The sequence below is a fragment of the Gallinula chloropus genome (genome assembly GCF_964237585.1).
Source record: "Gallinula chloropus genome assembly, chromosome: 9".
NCBI classification, from domain to species: Eukaryota; Metazoa; Chordata; class Aves; order Gruiformes; family Rallidae; genus Gallinula; species Gallinula chloropus.
Window position 1 is genome coordinate 10,822,522 of NC_140094.1, and position 27,909 is coordinate 10,850,430.

Sequence of the window (27,909 nt, forward strand, 5' to 3'; positions counted from 1 at the left end):
CGTTCCTCAGAACTATGTGGATTGGGCAGGTTACTATGTCATTTGGCTCGATATTGTCTTAATTTCTGGCAGCAGCTGCCTGCCTGCCTGTTCCAAGCCAATGGAGCCGCAGCCAGGGTCATCCCTCATCCCTGCGCTGGGTGCCTTGGCTGCTGCAGAGGGGTAGCGTTCCTCTACTCATGCACTTGCAGGCTGGATGATCCCAGTGCAAAACAAGTTATTTCTCTGATCAGCCCTGGAATTCTTTCATAAAGGAAGGCATATCAGATCAAAGTACAGTAGGACCTTTACATTAGATCTCTGCCTGTCCTTCCTCGCACTTCTTTGTGCAAGAGTCTTCTAAATGACACAAAATATGTCCCTATGACTATTAAATGGGTTATCAGTGGAAAATGAGCACAATGGCTGATTAACTCTTATTTTATGAATGGAGGCATTACGTGTAATTTATAAACAAAGACAGATGTGACAAAGAGCATTGCATGAATTCATCTCTTTCCCTTGCCAAAATAAAAAGCTAAAAATATGTTTCTTTGGACAAACCCCCGATTTGTTCTGAGGACAGTATGGGTGATACTGATATGGTACCAGGAGATTATTTCCACATAAAAGAAACCCCCTGAAGATTTTTAACCAATAGGCATCGGTCAGCTTCTAAATGTCTCATTTTCAGGATGGAAGTCTGACTCCAAAGATTCCCAGTGACTTTTTGTGGGTCAGAAATGTAGCTTTGTTTTCTTTTTAATGTAGATTCTCCCCACCCTCAACTACAGCAGAATAAAACCTTGAACTAAAATCTGTACTACTACAGAAATGTTCCTGCCTCCCAGCAGCTTCAACACAGCACCAACATTCCCTGGTCTCAAGAGAAATCCTCACTGTGAAAAGTCCTCCCATTCTGTTCCACGGGGGTCTTGTCCTCAAGATGATCTATCGATTTTAAACTCTTAATGGCAAGCTTGAAGTCCAGCTTTTAATGGAGAAGTCTCTGAAAACAATATGGTTCCAGAGATCTGCTCCAGACCATTTTCTACGCTCCCTGGACTACATATGCAGATCTGCTTGCCAACCTGCTAAACACACAGGTTTTATTTTAAGAGTTTAGTACTCTCTCAAGAAGAGTTGGGACACAGGGGAAGGAAAAGAAAGGTAATTAGCTGCCTGATAAACATCAAAAATAGTGGGTGCCCTGAAGAGCCAGTAATTAGCAATGAAATCATATTCCTAGGTTATGCACCTTCATTTTTGTGTAGAAAACCAGCTGGAAAATCATGGAAAGAAGGGCCAGAATGGCCTTCAGGAGCTCAGTGGGTCCATACCCTGGCTTACACCAGGGTAAACTGCAACTACAGAATTTGTGACTGGCATTTCTCTAACCCATGCTTTAAAATTATTGCTAATGAACAATCCATTAATTCCTCTAAGAAAAAAAATCTCATGCTTATCTGTGTGACCAGACTGGTTGTGTTTCTTCTGTACTTCACCTAAATTTTTTCTGCAAGGCAACACAACTGCAAAAAGAACTTATAAAATCCCTTCTTATTGCAAATGCTTCTATAATCCTCATCTAAACCTCAGCTGGCAGATCCACAGGGACACTTGGAGGAAAGGATCTTGAAAAAAGGAGATGAAAGGCATTCGGCATTTTTCAAGTTTAATATGGTGTTTGTGGGCAAATCAAAGTTTTGAGCAGTTCTCATGGAAACATTTTCATGAGCTCATGTATAGACAGACTATTAGAGATCCTTTATTGTCACTTTCCAGACAGAACTGCAATTGTAATATCATTTTGGTTACACTCCATGGTTTGGGCAGAGTGTGCCCTCCAAATGAATGCATAACACCAATGCCATACCATGCATTGGTTCTTCACACACAATGACTTCTGAATAAATGGTAGTATTTTCAAAACCAGCTACTCTTTGACATGAGCACAAATCTCAGAACCCAGCCCATTCTGAATTCAGCAACTTTGTGCTGAGCCATAAGAATCAAGACTGTGCAAGGCACAAGGCATCACCATGTACTTCAAAAGAGTATGTCAAGAGGTAACAACCATCTCAACTGACCTTTTGCTAAAAGTGAAAACTACACCCTAGTTATGTGGGTGTCTGAATAGCACAAGTGTAAAGATCCTAAGGAGATTGCTCTCCCAGCCTTTGTGGCATGCAGCCCAGGCCTCTGTAGGTGACTATGCAATCATATACACATCTTGCTATCTTCTGTGGCAAAGTCCTGCAAAGGAAGAAGAAAAGGAAGGGTCCCACTCACCTACAGTCCTGCCTGGGTTTAGGGATGTACCCTGGGTAAGCACCCTCCGTGATCTGCTTGCACATCCTGCTGTCTCGGTCCGAGGGGAGCAGAGTGCTAGGTTTAACAAGCAGTCCAAGGCAGTGATCAAACGTGTTGCGCTCTTCTGGCCCATCCTCCGTAAAGAAGCAATGACCCAGTGCATCATAACCCACCACATCCTTCACCTGCATGTACAAAACAAAGGTCAGTGTTCAGGTTTCATGCCTCAGTCACTGCATAATAAGAAATCTTTACAGCCATTGCACATAGGAGCTTCAGTACCCTCTTGAACTCAGGGTGTATAAGCAAAACCAAAAGCAAGATCACTCTCTGCTCTTAAGAGCTTATAATTAAGAAATAACTCCAACACTTGAACTTAATTAGAATTTGTCATCACCTAGGAAATGCTCATTCCATTCTTTTGTTTGCCTGTGAAATTGGAGCCTGTCTTAGCATGAGGCTGGAAAAAACACAGGGTGGGGGATGAACGGAGGATGTCAGATGTTCAGCTCACATCTGGGCTCATTCATCTTCTCATGGAGCTACATGAGCAGCTACATAAAATGCATCTGAAAAATGCAGCTGAGCTGAAAAATATTTTTTCAGGCTATCAGAGAGGTGGCAAGTTGTTTTCCAGACAGGCTGGCTTGTTTTAGGTTTGACCTGATCCATTTTTCCAAGTTGTTGACAGAAGCTTTATTTGACCCTGAGACAAATCAGCTGGTGTTAATCAGCGCTGTTCTGGTTTTGGTTTGGATGTTGTTAACATCGGACACCGTTGTGTTGGACAGAACAATACCCATCACCCTGCTGAAAGATCTGAGAAAACAATTTCAGGAGCAGATATATGAATGGAAGCCTGAGGCTAGGACTGGCTGGGAAACAACAGCCCTCAGACACACCGTGTCCAGCAAGTCAGTTGTTAGTGGACATGTCTGGGAAATGGAAAATTAATTTCAGGTCTCAATTGGCCAGGTGAAGTGCTGGCTCTCCTGAGCTCTCTCCTTGCTCTTCCCATCATCCATCACTCATCAACCACCTTGGACTTAAGGAACCTTCCTGGCAAAGGCTAGCCTGACACCAATGTGTTCCTACAAATGCTTCTGATGAAACAGCAAAAGACAATATTAAACCGGATAGAAGACCTATTCTTTGTCATTTCATTGAGAGACCTGGGTGCTCAAGCACCTGAATTACCTTTGCAAACAGGTCTCAGGCTCTTCTGTCATCTTCATGCCTCATTCTTACAGCAAGGAGCACCAATTTCAAATAAAATCCCAGGACTGGTGTTGAAATGATTGCAAATATGTTTTCACATAAGAAAGAACACTTTGCTTGCCAAGTCTATTACAAGCTTACATCTGCACACACATCTATTATGTATCATCCATGCTCCAGTGTAAATATCCAAATCTCTGAACACGAGTAATCACAGTAAATTAAACACAGCTAAAATGACCTGCAAAGTGGTGCATTCCTTTGAGCTACCTCACTGAAATTTACTGCTAACTTCCTCAGTCTAATTAGATTACAGCTTTTGCAAGGTTTAGCTTTCTTTTTTAGTCTGAACCATCCCCTCTTGGAGAATCAGCTGTCCCAGCCTTGTAATAGTATAAAGGTTTACAGGATAGAAGAACATTTCTGGAGAGCATGCTATCTTCAGAAGTTTTCCAACATGTATAGGGGGAGTGTTAAGCTCAGAGATGTCAGAATTGCACAGAAACTGCCACCAGTTTTGGGGTTGGACTTGATGATCTCTTGAGGTCCCTTCCAACCCCTACAATTCTGTGATTCTGTGAAAGCTTCCCTGGAGAAATATTAGCCACTTCGTATGGCCATTTATCTTTCCAGCCAGCACAGCACTGCACCAGGACTGGGATATGAAAGGCTGGCAGGCTGTAGCTGGGGTGTAGCCCACCTCCGTGCTTGGGGAGTTACATTGCAGGGGAATGCATGGCAAGAGAGGAGTGAAGCAGAGAGAGCGCTGCACACTGGCAGAGGGGCTTAAAGCCAGCAATGCCCATTGTTCTCTTGACTCATCCCTGAAAGCCAACAGAACAGAGCTATTAGCCAAGGACTTGGTCCCTAATGCATTCATCACCCTCTGATTAATTACTTTCCCCATATCTCATCTCTAGTTCAGCTCTGACTGTTTCCTGTGTGTGCACAAGCTCACTACTGAAATGCTTGGATAGCAAACAAGATGCTTGCTCCAAAATCGCTTTTCCAATGGATTTACATTTTTATTTACCTAAAACCTTCCTAATAGTCCATAATCTTACTTTAACCATGAGTAATTTATGGCCAGATAATGCCCTTCATGGTAAAATAACTGCTGTGTAGTAGAGCTGGATTAGTAAAAGCAGATACTACTGAAGCAGTTAGATAGCACAGCCTCTTACTCTATGAAGTACAGCTCTGCCCTGGATTCTGCCAGACTGTTTATTGACATCCATTTAAATTTCCTCCCCAGTGGCTGTTTCTATTTTATCTTGCACACAGGGATCCAGTGGAGAGAGTGGGAATTGGAGCAAAGTTTCATCCCTGGGATTGCAGTGGTGTAACTAGGTGGTTTTGTGGCCAATATATTAAAGAAAACATTGGTAATTATTGCATTTTCAAACAATAATTATGGTGAGAAAAGAATTTCTACATATTTGTAGACCCTCTGTGCCTTCAGTGAATATGAATTTGCAGACAAGTGCAGAATAGCCCACCAGGGAAAGTGAGCTAAGGCTGAGGCAGTGACTTTAAGCACACTCTACAGACCCACAATAAAAAACATTTGCATCATCAGGAATAACTGGACACCCTTTTCTCCTAGTGATTTCAGTATGAGCATCTCTGAAGCAACAAGAGTGATAGCAAATCAAGCAAGGAAGCCTGTATGTACATTGCCAGCCTGCTTTAATGACAGCTAAAAATAACTGATGTCCCTCTCCCATTTGTTAAAGCATTTGCACAGGTAATTTGAAATCAATGGCTTAATGTTAAAGACATCATAAAGTGCTGTTATGCTGGGGTTTAATAGCCCAGTTGGATTTTTTGGTATGACTATTTCCAAAGTGTGATTTGCACACATCATCAAAACAATTTTTTCCTCGGCAAGACAAGCTTTGGATCTGCCTGACCTCAGAGGCAACAAATGTTACCTGGGGAAAGACAGAGCTCATCACTGTTTGCACAAATGCTGTTTATGCATGTAGAAACAGGTGGTGTTGCCCAAGTGAGAATATAATAGGCAACTAGGAAATAAAATTACTATTGTAATTATCAGAGCCCCATTTGAATATATCTGGGGCAGGAGGAAGTAGAAAGGAAGGAAAACAGAGTGAGAAAGCAGATGAAGAGATTGCAGTGGGTTCACCTGATGAATCAAGCTGCTGACTGCAGATGTCTATCAGAGAGCAATGAATCAACATTTAAGTGATGCAACTTTTGAAGCACATCTTCTATGACACAACTGAACAATCTTGGTTAGATCGCTTGATTTCACTGGGGTGTTCAGCTGTCAGCAATAATTACACAGTCAAAATAAAACCCAGGTATAGTATTATGAATAGAGTTTAGCATTCACACATTTTGCTAAACTATAATCATCGAGAATTAAATTATTGACTAAGGTTTCAGATTATATGTCCTCAATTCTAAGATTTCTCTTGGGTGCCTTGTCATGGAGGCAAAGCACGGTCATTTAGGGAATTGTGGCTGTTGAGTAACAACAGCAAGAGAGTCAAGCTGCTTTCACCAGCTACATCAGCCTGTCTAAAATTTCATCATGCAATCTTGGCTGGAAAGCCCTGAGCACATGGATCCCCCATGGCACAGTTGTCACTTGGAGAAAGCACAAGAGACAGCACTGTTTCCAAACGACCTACATGAACTCATCTGTTGGACCGATAAGAAAAATGCCAGGCTCTGCATGTTTGGTTTGATAAGTATTAATCAATAGGCACTGAAGATCTCACATCAGATCCAGAAGCAGGGATTTAGCTCTTCTGCAGCTCCTCAACATTTGTGCAACCTCTGCAGCTAGAGAATGCATTTACAGTGCCATTGATAAGAGCCCATGGTGGTGTGACAAATGAATCCCACAATCCTGCTCTTCCACTCTGCACATTAATCATATACTGAGTCCCCTGGACTGGCGACTTTGAATTGGGACGATGCCATATGACCCTGAATGCCTTATATAATTTATATAGTAAAATATCCTTTTTCTTCAGAAGCTGTCTTCACTTGGTAGGTTTTCTAGGATCAGTTATAAACTTAGAAGGGTATAGGTCAAAACCAAAACCTCAGATTCATAAATAGCAGATAAAAGCTGCTCTGCTGCTGGAGCTGCAATTTCAATGCCCTCTCTTAAACTTCTGTGCATTTTAATTATGCCTGTGACTTTCCCTTCCCATGTTGCCACATTTAGAGGTTGCAATCTGCAATCCCTGCCACAAGGAATGCTCTAAGATGAAGCCCTTCATGTGCCAGAGTCAGTAAAGCAGCATTCATCAGCAAGAGAAGGGCAAAAAACATGTTTTAGCGAGGTGTAGAAAGCAAATGTTATTCCCAAAACAAGTTCAAGGAAAACAGAGTCTTAGAGGTTGCTACTCTGAAATGGTACAGTAACTTTAAAATGTGGTACACTCCTAATGCACAGTGACCATCCAGGTTACAACTGCCTACATGTCTTCTCTTAAAACTCTGTTACATATGCTTGCAGGGCCCTTGACTGAAGAAATGCTCCTCTCTGGGGCTCTGATACGCCCTCTCACTTTGGAATACAGTGTTAGTTCAGTGAATGGGTGAGAGTCCTTTGCCTACAGGAATCTTGTCATTTCAAGACTTTTATTTGTGCTGATACTTGGGGAAAAGTCTAGTCAAACCTGATGCTTATTTCACACCTCTGCTTTTGGGATAGATTTCTGTATGCCTCCTGAATATTGGGTAAGAAGAAGTCATCGGAAGTGTGATAATAACAAGGAAAGCCTTTTGGAGTTATCTGCCAGTCTCCAGGATGCTCAGTAGTGTTGCTTTCCCTGTGCATCCTTACCACAAAGGAGGCAGCACTCCTACCTCTGGGGAGAATCTCAACGTCTTCTTACCATCTCTGGTGTGCTGTAACCTGACTGACAAGCATAGGCCATTTCATAGATTTATACTAAAGGATTTCTTGTTTTGGAGAGCAACTCTGACAAATCAGAGCTTTCCGAGTGCTTTCTGCTGTGAATGGCATCACAAACACAAACCTTTATTACAGGAAAGATGAAGCACACTTAAACCTCCTGATTATCCTCTTTAAAATAAATAGCAAGCCCTCTTTCTATAGATAGATCTCCAACTACTCATTAGAGATGGGCTGGTCTGCAGACATGGCTGCACACAGAAAAGAGCTCTGCTCTCTGAGTCATGCACAGCCTGCAGTGCCACATTGACCTCCTCCTTCTTAATGCAGGCTGAAATACACCTGGAACCTGTATCCACAGTGGGGTCAGACGCTAGCTCTAACAATAAAACACATCCTCCTGCAATTCTTAAGCTGTATTCATGATATAAGGAAATGTTTTGTCTGCTGCCTTGATTTTTAAGGATAGACATTGAGGCTTCTTACCAGTAAACCATTGGATCCATGGACTGTGACACAGCGGGAGAAGGTATGGTGGATGGAGGTATCCTTCACGTACGTTGGAGGATTGTAGCCTCCTTTCTCATCCACATCTCCAGCCATGTGGAAATGAATTGGGTAATGTCCCATTGTCTGCTGGCCCATATATTTCAGTTCTAGACCTTCAATATGGGTAGCCTTAAAATCAAGGCCAATCTGGAGAACAACAGAAAATCAGTCAAGAAACTTAAAAGACTATTGAGGGTAAGAAGGAGACAGAATGCAGGAATAGGAAGGGTTGCACTCTATCTGCTAGAAAGATTTCCTGTGTGTATGGGTACAGGGTGAGGGAAAGAGGTTCTGGTGGCTAAAAGAACCATAGTTGCTCTTTGATCCAACCACAGCTGCCATGGCTACATTTGACTTAATTTTAGATGGAAAACAATTTTATTTGAATGTTTTTGATGAGTTTCAGTCAGCTGGGCTAAAATTGAACTCCCTGGGCTGAGCACCATCAGAATCTGGGATTGTGATGCAGAGGCTGTGTCTTGGGTGGGTTGACTACCAGCCTGGCTAGTTGAGCAATGTCTGCAGGAGAATGAGGTGTACTTCTAAGCCAAAGGACAGAGAGCAGCAGCAGGGTGGATCTGCTGTACTGCAAGGAGAGGCAGTTTGCTCAGTGGCTGACATGAGGGATTTTTCCTTTCCTGTGTCCTGGCTTCTTTGGTATGTGAAGGTGTGGCTGGTAGGAGGAAAGTGCAAAGAGAGGACTCCACTCCTACCTTGATGTGTCCTCCAAAGGTGTCGAAATCAAAGAAGGAGCATAACTTGCTGCTGTACTCATAGCACTGGCCCTCCATCTCGCCCATCACCACAACGTTGCGGCTCAGCAGCCCCACTTCTGCCCTCATATCAACACCATCAACGACTTCACCAATGTGGAGGTATGTTGCTTTCCCTAAAGGAACAAGATCCAGTTTCAAGGTTACTCTGCCAATGCTGCTGGTTTCCTCTTGTGCTTCCTGTGGTAGGGTTGGTGTAATAATGAAAGGAGTAATCGAGTCAGCAAAAACTGTTGGCCAGCTCCTCAAAGGAGAGAAGGCTGGAGCACAGGTGTCACCCAAGGTCTTGCTGAGCTATTTGCACCAGAGGAAGTGGGATTTTTGGTCCTAAGTTGCTTCATTTAGCCAGGGACTTAAACCAACAGTCTGTTAGACCAAACACATTTCCCACCTTGAAAAGTGACCATGATCATTTGAGATTTTTTTTTACTTTGGATTACAATCAGGCATGTATAAACATCCAATGCAAAGAAAACTGATGATGCAGCTACTGAAAAGCCTAGATCCCCCAGCTTAGCACAGCACTTCCTACAGTGAGACACCAGGAACTGCTCAGATCTCATGGCACTACTCACAGGCAAGCATTAGTCTGATCCTCCTTACGCCATGGCTGTTAATAAAAGCAAGGAGAGGATTGGGCAGACATCCTTGTGGAAATTGTGGCTTGGGACAATTGCAACCCCTCATCCAGTTTGTGGGCTGCAAAACCTCCTGCTGCCTGCCCTCCCAGACCTTGCAATTTTAGATCTGCCCGCATGTCTCCAGCTTGCTCCCAACACTTCCCTCTGCCCTGGTGCAGTTGGAGTTGATGGGATCTTCCACCTACCCCACGCCACATCTCCCTGTGCCAAACCAAGTTACTCATAACATCCTCCAGACACACACAAACACCTGGCTCCATGGAGCATGGAAAGCTTTCCCTGGCCTGAACAGAAAGGGGTGAAGTCCAGGCAGTGTGGATGTCTAGAAAGCAAAATAATCTCTTTGCTGTAATTTCATTCAAACGCATTCATACTCCCTCCTTCCTTCCGTGGCTTTCTGCAGAGAATGCAGTTGGGAAAAGGTTCATCTTACTGACTATGTTCTGTATTATTCCAGTAAAAATAAGTAATAAACTCTTTAAGTAAACAGTGAACTTTAAGGAATGCTACACTTGCATGTATTTAATTTCAATGGAATCGTTCAAATCCATAATTAGAAACAAATGGGAAGCTTGAAGCCTGGCTATCGCCACAAAGCACTTTATGCTCAAGCAGAGGTGCCAAGTCAAGGGGAGGATTTTTAACATTGAAACAGTCTTGTTTTTAACAAAAACACAATGCTTTGACTTTATAACAAAGACAAGCAAACACCATTCACTCCCTCTCTCCCCTGCAGCTGGCAATACTAGGATTTGGGAAGGGTGAGTGCTCCGCCTTGCCTTGAGACTACTGTGTTGCAGGATGGGGTCCCCATCACTGCATGTGCCCTCTGCCTCAGCACCTCCGCCTTCAGGGTGGCTGCAGTGGGAAGGTGAGGCTCCTCAGAGCTCCATGCTCAGGCACAGAGATGAGGGGCTGCAAGGGGCCACAGGTTTGCGCCTCACCCATGTTTGCAGCTGCCTTCCTAGAAGGACCCCAGGTTTCCTTGTGTTGTTGCCCTGTAGCCAGCAACCCTCAACAGGTGTGTGCCCAAAACCAGCCCCAGCCCCTCCAAAAAGCCACTCCGCTTCCCTTACTCACACGAGCTGCAGGGAGTGTCCTCCGCACGAGGCTACTCCACACTGGACCCTGGAGTGACTCTGCTAAGCAACACAGCCTCTCATTATAAAACTGTTTTTAAGCTGTTATTTTTCAGTTTCCCCCAGAGCTGACCTTTCCTTGATTTACTGAAATGCAGGAAGCAGCTCAGATAATCATAAGGACATCTTATTTCAAACCACATCTCCAGCATTTGTAGCAGTGAAATTAGATAGGCAGTTTTGTTATTCCTGTGCTGAGCTCTAGAATAATAAATGTCATGCTTGCATGTGTTTAATTTAATTTAACACCAGCCCAGACATGCAAAATAGTGTAAGCACTGACAAGAATGTTAAATACGGACTAACCACTTTCTAAATATAACTTCTTGGGTGCATGTTTTTCAGCTTGTGCTTTTGCTGACTTGACTTGTTTGGAGATAAAAGGAGAGATGGGAAGCAATTGCTTTCCAATGTAGAAGTGGATTCTGAAGAAGAGCTCCTTTAATAGAATTTTGAAAGACAAACTCCTCTTCCAGGCAGCCAGAAATTCATGTTCCCCATAGCAATGGGAGCCTGTGGTCCTGAAATGGCTCTCAAGAGACAGACCCTGGCATGGGAGCCCTCAGGTGCTGGAAATACCTGCTGGAAACCAGCACTGACCACTTCCCACAGGACCAGGACCACGACAATGTGCATTTACAGACATGTGGCACTTTCAGGCAGCTGCCAGGGCATGTTTAGTAATGGGCATGAAAGAAAACAAAAGAGGCTGTTCTGTGGTGAGTTCAGGGAGCTGTCATGGGGACGGAGCATCTCACTCTGCAGAGCTATAAATTTGTAGTTAGGCTGCTACTTGCAGCTGGCAAATGGAGCCTTCCCAGAGAGCAGCCACGGTATCCAAGACCCTGAGCACTGACTGTGGGCAAAGCCAGAGGTTTGGAAACTGGCACCAAAGTGGTTTGATCCAAAAAAGGCAACACTGTGCTTTGAATGTGGGAGGAACGTGTCTGCTACTTCAGCATTAAAGCCGATTGCCCAACCGCTAAGAAACCCGGGGGTCACTGATTCACCATCTCCTCCTTTAGGCTCAGTCTTGCTGCATCCAGCGTGGACAGATGTTGCCTCACCAGCAAGCCAGGCTTGTGCCATGTTATAATCTAAACCAAACAAAGCCTTTCAGTGACATGGATTACATCTCCCCACAACAGGCCTGTGTAATGGACTAGGAAAAACGCCCTGGTTTGCCACTCTATTTGTCATACCAGTGCCTCCTGTTAGCAAAATGTAAATTCACAGGGAACAACTTTAATGTGTGGGCTTGCTGGGTAGAAGTCTTGATTCAGCAAAATACGAGCACATTTCCATGCTTATTACTCAACACAGCGACTATTAAAGTCACCAGTTGTTGGTAAGGACAGGGTAATTATTAAAAGAAAGTATGCATTAAGATAAACATAGCTGATCCACCAATCAAGGGCATGCTTATGTCAACATAGCAATTGAAAGCACAGTCTCTCCAAACCCTACAAAGCTCCAGGAAAAACCTGCCATACTTGAACCTAGCCATAAAGCCTGGGTCTCAGGCCTTATCAAACCTAGGAAGGGTGGAATTTTAACACTGCTTCAGCTGCTGCAGATGTGGAAGGGTGCTGGGCTCTGGCGAATTACACAGATGTCTCTGAAAACCCTCCCATGTACACTCATGCATTCCTAAATGCCTTGGCTCCAAATGACACAAACTGCTAAGTCTCCTTTTCATCAGAAATGAAACAGGCACTTGAAGGTCTGGGCTGGGTGAAGATAAAGTGAAGCTAACATGCTCATGAATTTTTGGTTTTCCTCTAAAGGGTCTTTTATTCTCTTTTGGGCCCTCTAAGGCTAAGTCCTTCTCTCTCATGGCCTTTTAATGTATCCCAGAGTTTTTAAAGGAGATGCTAAACGCAAACTTGTTGGTTCAACCCATATAATCCAGTGACAGTGAATCCTTCAGGGCATCTTTAAAATCAGTGCAAACACACTGTAGATGCCAGCTCAGACCTCTGTCAGATTTAGCATGTTTGCCAAACATTTGTCATCACTGGTGGTAATGCCCCTATTGCTTATATTTAATAACCAACAAATGTTCACACAGGCGTCCTGTCAAATCCTCATTATTCTGAATTATCCTGATGGGGTTTGTATTGCATCCCTAAGCCGCAAGCCTGTAATGCAGTGCAGTATGGTTTGGGAGAGCTGACCAGCTACTTGAGTCATGCAGCACAACCTGATGTCTTAACAAATAAACACTCCTCGAATTCAGAACTTTTATATGGAAAACTAAATTTCCAGTAAAAAGACATAGAGCAGAAAGGATAAAACTTTATAAGGAGTTTAGAGCTAACTAAGCCTTCTTGGGAACAGTCTCCTGTTGGGTAATTCATCTTATTATAGCCTTTCAACCCTTTCTCCTTCAAGATCCTCCATGGTGTCCCACAAAGGTCAGAAATGCATGTTCTATTGTAGGAGTGTGAAGAGGGTCCAGCTCATGCGGATATTATTAATTTTATGCTTAAATGTTATGTTGGATGGAAGCCCCTGTAGCTGCTTGGTTTCAAGGCTGAAATGACATGATCTTACTGGTGCAGATAGGTGAGATGGAAGAATTGATGTTGACTGAGAGCAGTGCATTTGCTCATGCTGGCTTTAAGTAGCACTGAGAGGTCTCTGTTAGTGTTTTATCCCAATAAGAGTGTCACACTCTTTCCTAAGCCTACTCCTGTCCCACCCTATGCCCTCTTTCTGCAGCAACTACTTAGCAATACACTGACATACTTCTGTAAATGCCAGGTTTTCCCCCTCTGCCCTGCCAGTTTTTCCTCTCCTTATTATGACATAAACGTTATTGCAGCTATGGGAAGATAAGGCAGGTCCAGTGGACAAACAGATCAAATCCTTAGTTAAACCAGGCTCAAACTCAACCCTTCCAAACCACTGTGTAAACTTGAATATCTTTCTTTCAACTCTGCAAGGTAGAAGAAAGAGCTCTGAAAGATGGTCAGAAAGAGACATTTCATATTTCCTGCCCAAGCCTGAAGCACTAGTGTTGACATTAAAAAAAAAAGAGCTTCTGGCAAGTTCCATACAAAATAATGCCAACTTCTGAACAGGACACCCTAAATCTCTAAAACTATCAGAATTTCAATAGTGGGGTAACTTCTCCCATCCGTACAGCATGAGGTGAATGCTGACACAGGCTCCAAAGTTGTTCGGCAACTATGTATTTACATCTTTTTATTCTAAGTTCTCTACAAGAATAAGATCACAGTAAACTCTGTATCTCTATAGTATTCGCAACCCAATAAGCAGGATTTCAGATATGTGTGCTTGTAATATTAGATTCACCATTATGTGGGATAACTGCAGCAATTATACCAGGCACAAACAGTGTTTTCATGCTTTATCATGAGCATATAGCAGCACAAAAGGGCATTTCATCATTTTTGTTCCACGGTGAAACTTATCAGCATTGCTAGTAACTTCATACACAGTAACTGAGATGCAGATAAGACTTGTTTCCCAGGGAAACTAGACAAAATACTTGATCTTTCCTACTATCCAGTTCTATCATAACAACACAACCCTTCCTTCCTTTCTTGCTTCCTTCCTCTTCCCTCCCCCTGCCCTGTACCATCGTCCCTCCCCAAACCTTGTGAAGTTGGAAGATCAAACAGTTTTAATCTGTTCCCACAGAGAAAATAATCTAGGCTCAAAAACGACAAGTGAAAAAAAGTTAAACAAAGGAGACAAGTGGAGAAAAAAAATTCCATTTAAGTGAGCAACTGTTTGACTGGGAGCAGGACCTGCAGAGCTGAGTCCTCATGCAAACCACACTTAATCACGGGACCCGCAATTTTGACATTAGTGTAATTACTCCAATAACAGAGTACACAAGATCAGTACCTGTGTGCCCTCCTGTGCTGAGATTTACAGAAGCCCACATTTAGACAAGTGAATCCTACTAAAACCTAATGGGAATTTAGTATTAATGCTCTTAAACTGTGAAAAAACAGCCTCTTATCAACCCATTTCTAGCAAGTAAAGTAAGTATGGGCTTTCAGCAGGAAGTATCATGTATAAATAGGACATGAGCTAACTAATGAGTTTGACATATTTGGCATAATATGCTAAACCATCTCTATTAACATATTATTAAACGATGAGAGCATCAATTATAATTAAACCTTGGTATGCCAAGTGGCTGCCACACCATATTGTCTGTCCACAAAGCAGAGGTTTTCTGCCTTTTCTAAATAAGGACTCAGAAGTAGTTCAGGCCTGACATTTAGCTTTCATTTTTTTAAACAAAATGGAAAAGAAAAAAATAAAGATTGAAAGGGATATAAACCATCACAGGTAGGAATGGTTTTAGCATTTGTCTTTCAAAGGGCAGACTTTTGGAGTGCTCAGATGCTAAAGTAAATGCCTGGGGAAAATTAGGCTGTTCCACTTATTACAAATGACATCCCTCTGAGATCCTGTACATAAATGTTTCTGTGCAGAAGTCCTTTTTGGGAAGGGGCAAAGCAATTTTGCATATTTCACATAGCAAAAGGCAGGCAGACATTTATCATGAACATCCTCTGTACACAATTAAGAGTGCAACACCACTGCACAGGTTGTGCCCACAGTGGGGGTACCCACGGTGGGGCTGCCCACCTCTGATGTATCTAGAGGCCAGCCCACTGCTGCCTGTTTTTACGTGCTTGCTCTCTGTCAGCCCTTCTCCCTTCACACACTGTTTGATGAGCCACCGGAACAAATAAAGCCCCATTTAACAGAAGGCTCACATGTAACTGTTTGGATCCCAACAAGTTCCATCAAAGTCAGTGCCTGATGATGGGGCAGTGACTTCACGCACACACGCCCATGCGCAGACAGGTTTCAGTGTGAGCTAACATCTCAGCCTGGCGGTGTCTGCCTCCTCCAGCCACGACCACACCTCAAAACCCACTGCCGTGGCAGGGCAGAGGGAGAACAGGCAGAGCTGTGCAGGCTGCAGGCAGTTGCAGGCATCATGGAGAGGAGAAGGCGTGGAGAGCACCCACACCCAGGCTCAATAGCGCTCCTTATTCTGGCTAGTTGCGTGTCCTGGCACAGGGTAATGGATGAAGTTGCACCATGGCCAGACACAGAGCACCTCAAAGACCCCCTGCTCTTAAAGAGAGGACAGATGTCAGCCTTGCACAGGCTTTATTTCATCGAGACTGAACTCAGAATCAGGCAGATCATTTTCTTTTCTAGTGTGAATGTGCTTTCATTACAAGAAAGTTGGATGTGATTTTTATTACTGGACCAGATTTTGCCTTGATTTATATAATCAGTGAAATCCCATTGACGTCAGTGGGGTTGCCTGGATATAAGGCAGACTTTGGCCCCGGTGTTCATGTCATTTGTGGTAATAAAAGGAATGTCCTAATTCTGCTAAAGAGTAATCGGAGACCAAGAGCACAATTACTTTAACAAGAGTTTCCACTTCTTCTTCACTTGAAATTCACATGAACTTTTTTGTTGTTTTTAACCCTTTATTAATCCTTCAACTACCTTAAATTGATGTTGTTGTGGAAGATAAATGTAATTACATGAATTTCACAGATCCATTAGATTATGGGAAGCCTAAGAGAAATATTCCTACGTCATCTTTATTTTTACTGATGATCCTCCAAGATCATCTTCATGATGTGACTTGTATCATACCAGCCTGGTACAGTTTTTCCAATAGCTCAAAAGCTGTTCAAGAAAAATATTCAACTTGGACATGTGTTGTCTCTCAAAGTACTAGTCATTTTAAGTCATAAGACTATGATACATTCAAAGTGTGAATAACATTTTTCTTGGCATGATGAACATCTCTCTCTAAGGCCATCCAACAAAGAGTGGCTAGAGCTCTGCAGGGACGCAGTTGCCAAAGGATGTATACTTGTACCTTCCAGAGGATGTTGCATCAGAGATAATAGTGAAGTAGCTCATTTCACAGCACTAAGCAAACTCCCTGGTAGATTGGATGATCGAAGCACTGTCATGATTTCTCAGAAAAATCATATTGTAAACGCAGACAAAACCTCTGCCTGGAGCAATCGCCACTGTCTAACCAAAAGATAATGCAACATGTGTGATTTGCCACCAGGCAGAGGCTGCCTTTGAGATACAGCTTCAGCTGTTACGTACTTTTATACTCTAGAATAACTGTTGATTTTGTTAAGTATCGCAATTAAAAGTTCGTGACCTATTCACAGAACAGGCAGTTCATGTGGTATTTCCACACTCGGTTTAGCGGTGTGCCAAAATCTAGTTCTAGAAGGAAAAGACCATTTCACAAACTTGAGCACAGATGCAAATCTACTGCTCTGGATTTAACTTTTCTGCTCTATTAGTAATAGTGCTTCATCATGGTTATGCTACAAAATTGGACCTAGTATCTGAAGGTCATTTCAGAATCATTAGTGTGCAACATCTTTTCATCAAAAGCTACTTGTTCTGGATTTGACCTTCAAGAGAAAAACGCTGTGGCTCTGCAAAGGTTCCTGCTGCCCCTGCTCTGACTAACTCGGGCTCCAGCTCCCCCAGCACTGTGGCTCAGGACAACTCGCCAGCCACGTGACTCCAGAAATGTTTGGTATTAACATTATCTCTAAGCAATGCTGTCTAGAGACACAGAAGAAGAGAAAACAGTAGCTTCAGTAGTACAAAACAGGATTGCTAAAATGTAAGATTGCAGTTCTTGTTAAATATAACTTTCTTAGGAAGATAGCCAGCTGCACATTACTTCATAGCTGTACAGGCTCTCATGGTCTGCTCCTGCCCTTGCTCACTCTTCAGCTCAGCTGTGCTCATCTCCTGCTTTCTAGGAAGTGCCACACTTTCAAATGCAGTTATGTAAAACTGAACATTTCAAATACACAACTGGTATTTGTTTCTCATAAAGAAACGCATCCATTCAATGGTGTGCTGGGGGGGTGGAGGGGGTGGGAAATGGAATCACGTATGAAAAGGGAAGACAGAAAGGAACCAGAATCAAGATAGGTGGCTTTCAAGCATAAACAACACATTCCCCCAAAACATCTAAAAACTAGCCATCAAATGCAGGTGTCTCTCACATCTTCACAATTCTTAGTAGAGTTACCTGAGCACAAATGACAGAATTGAGAAGTGCAACACCAGCATGACAGGACGCAGCACCTTACCTGCTACCCTGACCTGGGTGGGCGTGCAGGCTCTGCATGGCAGCACTTGGAACTCCTCCGCCTGGTACATGGAATAGTCGGTGCTTGCGACCACCAGCCTGTCTCCGGGCTTCCATGAGCTCACATCATCCACCAGATTCAGGACCGTGCTGTTCACATTGGTGTCGATGGTTACCGTAAGCTTTGGTTTCACTGAGAAGCCAAAATGGAAGGGTGGAGAATTTAGTTAATCTTATCAGAAAATGCTTGCACTTTTTTTCTTTTTCCTGGAATGTCACCAAAACTGATGATTTCCTCATGCAACAAAAAATAGTTAACTCTTCCAAACATGCTTTTCACTGGCTTTGGCTTGGAAAGCATGCAAGCAAACAAGAAAGTGTTTTCCTTTAGTTGAGGCAGGTGGATTTTCCACTAACCCCAGGACTAAGTTTAAATGTAGCTTTTGGTGGCTCGTTTTCACCACACCCACTTAGCAGCCGGACTTGTGGGTGCTGGGCACTGTTATTTACAGCAGCCAAGTGGTCTTTAGTGTAATGACTGTTTTTTCCAGCAAAACAACCGTCTTCCACCCTTCTTTTCCCGCCAGCTGCACGCCAAAGGATCCTAATGACCTGTCTAATGACCAGGTTAGGGACAGCAGTCTTGGAATTAATAACTGCAAAACAAAGTATTACTTTCAAAACCTGTTGTCTTCACACACTCTGATTGACCAATCCTACCTCATCCCAAAACACTTTTGCAAAAGACAAGATATTTATAGGAAGGGACTTGCCAAGTATTTCCCATACCCTTGCTGGGGTTTGGAGACACCACCCTGTTGTCCCTGTTAGTGCTGATGAATTTTTCCTGAGATAAATCTCCAGTCATTTTATCAGTGTTCATGTCAATAGCCCAGCTGAAGTTGTTGCTTGGGAAATGACCCAAGTTCCTCTTACACCAAACAAGAGCCAGTCATCAGAAAGGCAGTATTTCTGCTTTTTCCCTGGTCAGGCTTTCAAACATGGGGCACATACCAGATCTGCCACACAGAAACCGTACTCTATAGTTCTGGCATCCCTCGCCTGTCTGGTCCTTGCCGTGGCACAGAAACCTGTAATCGTGGCCACTCTTGTAGAAAACCTCAGTTGTTAAATTAGCTCCATCAAGCGTCATTGCCTGGAATGAGAACAGAAATATAAACCAGGTGATACCTTGAGGTGGAGAGATTTCACCAAAACATCCATGCTGTCAGAAGAGGCTTTTGCTTTGTGTTGGGTGCAGTACAACAGTTGTAGAGCAAAGCAGGGTGACTGTTATGTGTGCTATCCAGCCAGCACCCCAGCTGGTGCTCAGACAGCTATTTTATCCACAAGCTGCATAGACAATTGCCAGGTGCATGTGTTTCTCCTGTAGCTATATTAAGACCATGTGCTTTTTTAGCCAGAGTGTTCTGAGCTTCACCAACATCTGCCTCCGTGCCCTAGATTTTTCTCTTGCCATTATTTTGGGAGCAGATGAAGACACTGAGCACAGATGCTTGCCCCCAAATGAACTCACAGTTTCAAGCCTCTTCTCCGCACCTATTTCATTGCCTGTGGCTAGCCTAAGTCTGAACCTTGCAGAAGAAAGAGGTGAGGGGGAGGGGGGTCTTACTTCTTTGCATGGATCAGTCTCTCTAAGAAAAAAACAAAGCTGTAGACCTGCCTTGAGGAAAGAGTCTGTATCATGCCATGAAGCAGTGCAATAGGTAGCCTCTTCTGTACTGGGGCAATGTCACCCCTCAGGGTCACGTTAAATTTCACAGTCTGGCTCTACAGCTTGCAATTCTCTTGACCCTTTCACAAAAACCTGATGCATTGCGTTGGGCAATCCAAATATCACGTGCACTTTAGCAAGGCACCGGGAGATAAGGTGTCTTCCAATAGACCGTCTGATCCCGATGCTCTCGCTTGCGCAGACGTTCCTCACTAATGCCTACACCCCGCTGCCATGTATAGGATTAGCGCTGTCAGCTGAAGGAATGTGCCTCTGGCTGTGCTGTGCGCCTGTTATTATCATCTGATCTTCGATTTTCTTGTACATAGCATAGCTGGAGCAGGCCAGCTATAAATCAGCGTAACCTTATGGAAGTAATGAGCAACACCAGATTACAGTACCTGAGGATTTGCCCTCAGTCTATCTGCAGGATAAACTGAAAAATATTGCCTTGCTTTTAATACACATGGGAAAAAATAGTAACTGTCATTTAATGCAAGGGGAAAAAAAGGTTTGTTTCTTGGACAGATTAATCTCTCTTTTCTTTGCCTTTTAATACCTGTGCTAGAAGGGGCTGTATCACAGCAAACATCTGACCCCTGTTTTGAACTAAGTTGTCACTTCTAATGTACGTACATGGAAGCAGAAATGAATGTGGATTTGCTAAGACCTGGCAGAAAATTATAGGGCAGTTTTTTCCTTTCTGTTCAAGAGGAGTTTCTTTGTAACATCCAGCCCTGGAAACTCTCACTCATACTGTCAGCATTCCCGGGAACTTCAATAGCTGCATTCTTGTGACAGCTCCACAGGCTCAGAGTAGGCAGGGACCTTAGGTTTAACCTCCCACAGATGTAAGCATTTTATTGTCTTGTGCTAGGTAATGCTTCTTCATATGTCTACCTGCTTTTACCAGGTAGATTTTTGAAGTACATGGTGAACATGTGCTAAAAACCCCCAACCCTTTGTGTTTTGCTTTTTTTTTTTGTCCTAACAGAAGCTTTTGCATCCTCAAAAAAGGTATATAATTTCTCCTTGGCATGTGCATAATTGCAATGTTTAGCCCCAAATAGATTTAAAATTTCTTTCCCCAAAGCAAAAGCAACTGACTTCAAGAAATGGCTGCAAGCTCACCAATATTTTTGACAACCTACTACAGCTGGTAGCTTTACAATCTCATTACATTTTGCGATTAATTTTTTAGGGAGCATCCATTCCAAGACCATTTAAAAACTTTGAAATTTTCATGTGGTTTTTTTTTTCCTTTTAATCTTCCAGCAGGGAACCACATATTTCATGACAGCATCTGTGCTGCCCATGACCCATCTGTACTCCTTTTCATGCCAGGAGACAGAATTCTATAAACTCTTGTCTCAGAATGATACAAGCTACAAGACTGGACACCAGATCCTATTGATTATGTATTAGACAGTAAAACAATCTGTGTATTTTATTCAGGAGCAAAAATTACCGATAGGCACAATTATTTGAAGAAGACTTGCCCCTCTAAGGCAAGTGGTAAGCCAGCCTACCTGGATGTCAATGGGTTGCCTACAGATTTTATCAGGATGAGCAGCTTTGAAGTCAGAAAGCTTCTCCATGTCCTTAGATCTCGCTTTTTCAGGCTTCTCAAACCACTCTGTCCATTCTACATCTGGAGGCAAGTGCAAACAAGAAAAGTCATTTGAAAGTCAAGCTTAATGAATGCAGCAAAAATGCATGAAGCATAATATGATCTCAGATATCATTCACAAGTTTCTTCACTGATGATCTGATTCCTGCCTCCTCCTGCCAGTCTGTCAGCCACTTTTAATGACGCTGTGAAGTGTAACCAGCCAAGGGAGAGCACAGTTATTAAAAGCTACATAACTGAAGTGTGCAGTATGAGCATTATTAATAGGTATAGATTTTGGATCTGTGTCCTCCTTAGCTGCCTTTCCTGATCAAGTTACAACCAGTTACTGTATGTAGTCTGAAACATGGACATGATGACTATGCAGTCAAAAGACTTAAGGGGTTGTGTGTGATCTCTTAGATCATAAGGGATGGAATTTCATACCCAGTACAGTAAAGGAAAAAGGATCCCAGGTATTCAGACTGTCCTGGAGACAATTGGGGGAAGAATCTCTGTGTGTTCTTTACTTGCATGTTCCTTACTTGAGTTAGCAGTGACCTAAATAGCAGCCAGCAAGTCCACTCTTCCCAAATGGAAAAGTATTGCAATAATACAGATGATTCATCCTGTTTGTCACCTATCTACCATGGAGTAAAATGATACACAGACCTCTTACCTTGAACCCACTCACTAGTTGAAGAGACGTTAAAATATTCTCCGTTCTCAGCTTTGAATAGTTTGAACACTTTGGCTACAGCTGACCCCTTGTGACCTGCAAAAACCCCAAAATTTGGTAAAATCACCGAGTGCAATCAATAAAAGTCAGAGCTGAAAAGTAATGGGCCATGTGTGTGTTTGAGTATTTTGGCTACGTTATCCAGAATTAGCCCTGCACAGCTTCCAGAAAAGTTTACTGAGCTTGGAATGAGCCTTGAGACACTTTTACAACTGCTTGGACAATCAGGAGGAAAAATCTTTAAAAATCAAGAGAAGATAAAAAGCCCCAATGATTTGTAATACATTGCTATTTTTATTGATGTTTTAGCAAGCCATGTTGTTAGCTGCTCTTGAAAATGTCACGAAAAGACACAGACTCTTTCAGCTTGCAAGAAAATGGTTTCACAAGAGCATTTGAGGTGACGAGGGTACACTGATTAAATTTTCAGCTGGTGTGAACTGGGTTTGTTCCCCAGCTTCGTGCCTAAGAGAGGCAGTGTCTGAGCTCAGCAGAGCGATGCGGTTTTACACTGGTGCAGGATCTCACCTTTTATCTCTGGGTTTGGATTACCTAGGTTATACCTGGCTTGGTTGCTACTGCTGCATTTATGGGAAGAAGCAAAATCTGCAGAGAGCGTTCCATTAAATATGTCTAACCATCAAGTGCTCACAGCTTCCATGTAATGCAGTGTCAAGTGAAAACACCATCGACTAAATTAATCTCAGCCATAACTCCAATAACATCCAGAAGTAATGTCAAGCCAGCATTTTTGTGCATGAAATACCTTGATATTCAACATGGTCTTCAACAGAAGAGGAGGGATTTCCTTTGACAGTAATAAAGCTCCATGGGTGCCTGGAAAATGAAAATAAAAAGTGATCAAGTTATGTCATGTATAAGATGCTTGGTTTCTATAGGCCAATGTTCTTGCTTCTCTCAGAGGCATCATGTTCAAATCAGTCAGAGCAGTGTGACAGGCAGCTCGGTTAGAATTTAACACTCTGTTCCTTCAGTAAATATATCAAAAGAGCAGGAAGTTTGCAGACAAATCCCTTCTCAATGCACTCCCATAGCAAGTGTGTTTCTCTCTTAAATGAGTGTTTAAAGAGGCTTGTGTGTGGCAGACCCACAGGACACTGCTAACTCCTTGGGGAGCCTGAAACTTTTTTTTATGTATGTGTGTGTGTGCACACAAATGTGGGGAAAATGGGAAATCGCCACTTCTGCTTAAATAAATTTAACTGAAATAAATTTTATATCACAATTGGTTTTGGAATGACCCCTGAGAATTTCTAATTGACAGACTGACTGGCAAAGGGAAGTATAAAAGTAGCTCAGATAGTCTCTGAATATCTATTTTCCTTATTTTGAACATTGAACAGGGATAAAGGTTTATGAGGCTGGATTCTCTATTCAAATCTAACCCTCTATCAGAAATAAGTTCATTAAGGCCCGAAGGTTGTTGGCTGAGTAACCTATTGTTGGTTCAATAGGTATCAGCAACACTGGAAAATGACCACATGGATGAGTAAACAAGGGAGACAGGACTAAACTGCCTCCCAACCTTGGAAGTGAACCCAATTAGCAGGGGTCAGGAGGGAACGTTATCTTTGCAGTGGAAGTTCAGGCATATCTGCTTTAATGGCTAACAGAATAACAAATACGCTTTTAGGGTGGCAGGGAGACTGTCACCCCTACCCTGAATTTAGCAAACAGTTGAACAGATTAAATCACATCTCGATAGGTATAAATGCCCAGTGATTTAAATGGCATCAAGATTCACCCTTGAGGCTCACAGGTCACCTTACATTTACCATCTGCTGGTAAAAGCAACATTATAAACCAACTGCTCTTAAGACTTCAGACAAAAACATATGCAGACATTGACAGATAGCCACTAAATCATGCACAAACCACCACTGGCCTGAGCTGGGCTTTTTGGGGTGGGCAGGAGAAGGCTCTGGGGAGCACTGGTGCACCCCACAGCATGCAGAGGCCCCACGCACGCACCGGACATGGCTCCTCAAGGGGAGGCGGTCCCAGTGGTGTATCCTCGTCCCGAGCAAAGGACGGGCTCAGCAGAAGCTGCCAGCACAACCGCCCCGGGAGCCTGCCAGCGAGCCAGATGCTCCTGCTGGAAAAATTGCCTGTGCGCCAACTGCCGAAGGCACTGCCGGGCTGTGATCTCCATCCAGAGAGAGAGGGGGATGGGGGCAGGAAGAACACTTTATCACTCAGTAGGCAAGTTACGTTTTGTTTTAAATTATTATTATTATTCATATTTGGGTCATTAAATTTGAGGCAAACAACAAATAAAAGATGATGGCCCCAAAATAGTCTGAAAAATAATATCAAGAATAAGAAGCTAGCTAGTTCTGCAACTCAAGGTTTGGCCTGATTTCTTATATTAAAATATTTGTTTCTCCCAGCTGTTTTGTCACTAAAAATAGTTTTAAAGTCATTCAACTCAAACACATAAGGACACATGCAATCTGTTTGAGCTATATGAAATGAAGGGACCAGTAAATCCAGGGCCAAACCAGTGATATTTGGGTAGGATTCCAAAGAGAACAACTGTGTCGTCAAGTGCTGAAAGGCTTTCTTTTCATTTATTTAGTAGAGGGAAGATAAAAAAAAAGCTCATGCTCAAAAGAATAAACTCACTTTTCAAAAGGACTACAATAGAGGAGGAATGTAAGATTTTCCTTTCATTCCTAATGTTCCAGACTCAGCAAATAGGCAACTGAAAGAGATGCCAGAAGCACAGAAACATTCTTTTGGATAAACCAGCGTTGCTCATTGGCTCTTCTACAGCAAGGAGGAGTTGCACAACTTTACAATCTGGCTTAATATGGAGCAACTGGAGATAGACAGGAATTTCTCCATATAACCCCTGCCACCACCCCAGTCAGAAAACAACCCAGTCTGCGGTTGAATAGCCTGACTCAAGCGGCACCTCACAAAATGCGAAAGGGAAACTTTCTATGCCAGATTGCTGCCTAGGGCTTACCCTGCTATTGTCTCAGGGATGCTGTGCTCAACCCCAGCCATTGGCAGGGACCTGAGAAGGTCTGACAACCAGCAGAACCAGCCAGCAAACCCTGGCTGCTGGGCAGTAACTGGTGAGAGCGAATGCATGGACATCTTAGAAAGAAATATCTATGCGCTCTCCTTTGCCATAAAGGTTATAGTATGTATGTGTGTGTGTGTGTCATTTTCTCATTCTAGTTTTTTTTTAAGTTCTTCAAAACAAATTCCAAAAAGCCCCTGTCAGGTATATCCATCCTTATTCCTAGTCACAGATGTGTCTGAAACTTTAACGATATGTCTTAATCTTGTTGCACTAAAGTGAAGTGGAAGTTCAATTTGCACAAGGAGATAAGTGTGGGTCCATCTGACAATGCTGCCTGTCTTCCACTCTGCCATCTAGCTGGTCCCACCTGCACTCTGGACAAAGATTATTTTTTTTTTTTTAAATTGATGAACTTAAATGCTGAGAACACTCCTAAAAATACAACCTTTTAAATAATGCCCTAAGATGCAGATAGTTTACCACATGCCAATATTATTTACCAACTACAACTACCGTGTCGTGGTACCCATGATGTCCCTATTACTTATATAAAGAAATACTGTAGTATTTCGGATAACAGCATGGCAAGGATCAGCTTTTGGACTGCAAACAATAGCAACATTGAAAGTCACACTTCCACAGATGAATTTCTATGGTATTTCCATTATAAGCATTTATGACAAAGTGAGAAACTAGCATTAAAACACCACAGCAGCCTAAAAACATCAAGTGCAATTTAATTTTATAAACTTATGCAAAACCCATCAATTTCTTCCAGTTGAACAACTGGGAAAAAAAAAGGAAAATGTTCAAAAATATCTTTTTCTGTTTCCCTAATTTCAGCCTGTGAAAAGAAGCCCAGCAGGGTACTAGGCTTTAGTATGGGGTCTGGGTATTTGAGAGCAAGAATTGCACGGATGGAGACAGCGTGCATTTGGAGGCTATTTCTGCAGCCTTTGTCAATTCTTTGAAGTGCATTGTTTGGTGCACAGGAGCTCCTGTAATATTTGACACAACCTCCTCATCAAGCACCCCAAGTCTTAGTCCTTCTGCACATGTCCAGCTGCCACTTGTCTGTTCCCACAGACTGCTGGATTGAATCAATTCTCCCTGAAAGGCAGATTTATTTATAATTTTTTTCATATTTTGCAGTGACCCTCTTGGTGCCTCTTAAAAAAACCCAAGCCTACATAAATTCAGATAAACACGAAAAATATAATGGCTATGGTTGAGTAAATAACAAATATTCTGAGCAGTGTGTGTGCCAACACAGACACTGTATTGGCCACAGAAGTGTTTACAGCCCACAGCATAAATTCATGCTCGCTAAGTTTCTGTGCTGCACAAGTTCCTAGGCATGGACTGGGCAAACTGTAGAATCTGCTGTATGTATGTCTGTATTTAGAATGGGCTACATGGCTATTATTCCAGCCTCCTTAAAGCTCAGCCCATCCAATCCACTGTCTGTATGTATATGTTCTTCTTCAATCTCTGGGGAATGGCTCAAAAATAAATTGGAGTAAGTAACTTGTAGGAACGATATATTGGAAAAACATCTTTTTTATTGTGAATAATACACTATTCCTCAATCTGCTAATAAAAATACCCAATATAGACACTGAGTGCATCCTAAACTACCTAATTAACTGCTAAAACTTCACACTGAGAAGTTTCCCTTTTTTTTTTTCCATGTGAAAGAACTTTGTGCCTTTGAGAGAGTGGAATTATTTGGACATTTCAGGAGCATAATAAAGCCTCTGTGCTGAGAGAACTGGCAGGTCTGGCACATACCTAAACCCAAGGTGGAGGAAATGCTTGCTGCCCAGTTTGGTCATTGCTTTCCTGGCCGAGTCGTCCAAGTTTCTAGATCCTTCATCGTTCACTGCAACCGACAGGATCATGTCATTTGCGACTCTGCCCAAGTACTGGGCAAGACGTATACTTTCCTCTTTTGCTCTGTAGGTATCAAACCTAAAATGACAAAAACACCCCAAAACATCTGCTTCAGTGATCATCGCAGCTTCCTGCTCTTAAAAGCAAGTGCTACAAAGAAATAACTCTTCCACATTGTTTACTTAATGGGATATTATCCCAAAAACACTTGTCCAACAGAGTGTGTTAGGAGGTTCTGTTAAGCCAAATTGAGTAAAATCTACCTGATAGAATAGCAAGTTAGTATTACTACTCACTCTTTGGTTTCAGACTTTTCTGATCTAGAAATAATTATACATACATGCAATAACACTCAACTGAACAAGATACTAAAATGAGCGCTTCTGAGCTTGCTGAGATGCTGTCCCCAACCTGTTCCCAAAGATCCTCATATCCAGCTGAAAAGTCACTCACCGATCTGAATGGACAACTGCCCCTGTCTTCGGGTCAATAACATGGACAATGACACCCCGATGGCCCCAGCTCCTTTCAAAGTAATATCCACCTTCTTCCATGCCACCAGGATGAAGAGTTTTGTTCAAGAAAGTCCAGGACAGCTTTTTCTTCCCGTGGATCTCAAGAGTGCCACCCTTACTTACTCCAAGATACTTCTGCCCAAAGTAGGGATTCACCTGGCTGCCATCATCCGCTCTGCCACAGAAATGGAGGAAAGGAACAAGTTTTGGGTTTGTCAGTCAAGGAGCCTCTCCCCTTGTTCTGCTGTGGCCCAAGGAGAGAAGTGTCATGATTTGTAATACGTTTTTTTCAACTGCTGTAAGAATCAGCTACTGCTCACATTGTACAGAAAACAAATTATTTTAAGCAATACTAGCAAGCACCAAAGACCAGCAGCAATCTGGAACTCTGATTGTACCTGTTATATTCATATGTCCAGACCAGAGGATGCCTGAAGCACACTGACTGTATGACACAATTGTGTTTTTGAATTCTAGAGAACATTAGAACCCTAACCAGGACTTAGAAAGTCTAGTGGTTGTTAAATAGGAGTTTGACATCCTTGAAACTGTAAGAGATGCTGTAGCAATAAATTTTTCACAGGGTATTTAAGCTGTTTAATGAGCTCCTGAACGTTCCAAGGAGCACTGATGAAAAGTTAGTGAGAAAATGTAATTTCAAAGAACATTTTTGTTCCCTTTTGTGGAAGAG

The 27,909-nt window shown here is 42.7% G+C and overlaps 1 protein-coding gene across 1 annotated transcript in view; it reads right to left on the reverse strand.

Annotated features, from left to right (window-relative positions):
- Nucleotides 1-27,909, reverse strand: part of CEMIP (cell migration inducing hyaluronidase 1) — a gene marked incomplete at both ends in the record, with an annotated part of 51,359 nt that overhangs the window by 19,578 nt on the left and 3,872 nt on the right. Inside the window, 10 exons of the mRNA XM_084267959.1 lie at nucleotides 2,272-2,477; nucleotides 7,898-8,107; nucleotides 8,674-8,849; nucleotides 17,674-17,865; nucleotides 18,687-18,828; nucleotides 20,937-21,058; nucleotides 21,696-21,791; nucleotides 22,522-22,592; nucleotides 26,602-26,781; nucleotides 27,157-27,393. Of these exons, the coding sequence (XP_084124085.1) occupies nucleotides 2,272-2,477; nucleotides 7,898-8,107; nucleotides 8,674-8,849; nucleotides 17,674-17,865; nucleotides 18,687-18,828; nucleotides 20,937-21,058; nucleotides 21,696-21,791; nucleotides 22,522-22,592; nucleotides 26,602-26,781; nucleotides 27,157-27,393 (1,632 nt within the window). The remainder of the gene's footprint in view (nucleotides 1-2,271; nucleotides 2,478-7,897; nucleotides 8,108-8,673; nucleotides 8,850-17,673; nucleotides 17,866-18,686; nucleotides 18,829-20,936; nucleotides 21,059-21,695; nucleotides 21,792-22,521; nucleotides 22,593-26,601; nucleotides 26,782-27,156; nucleotides 27,394-27,909) is intronic.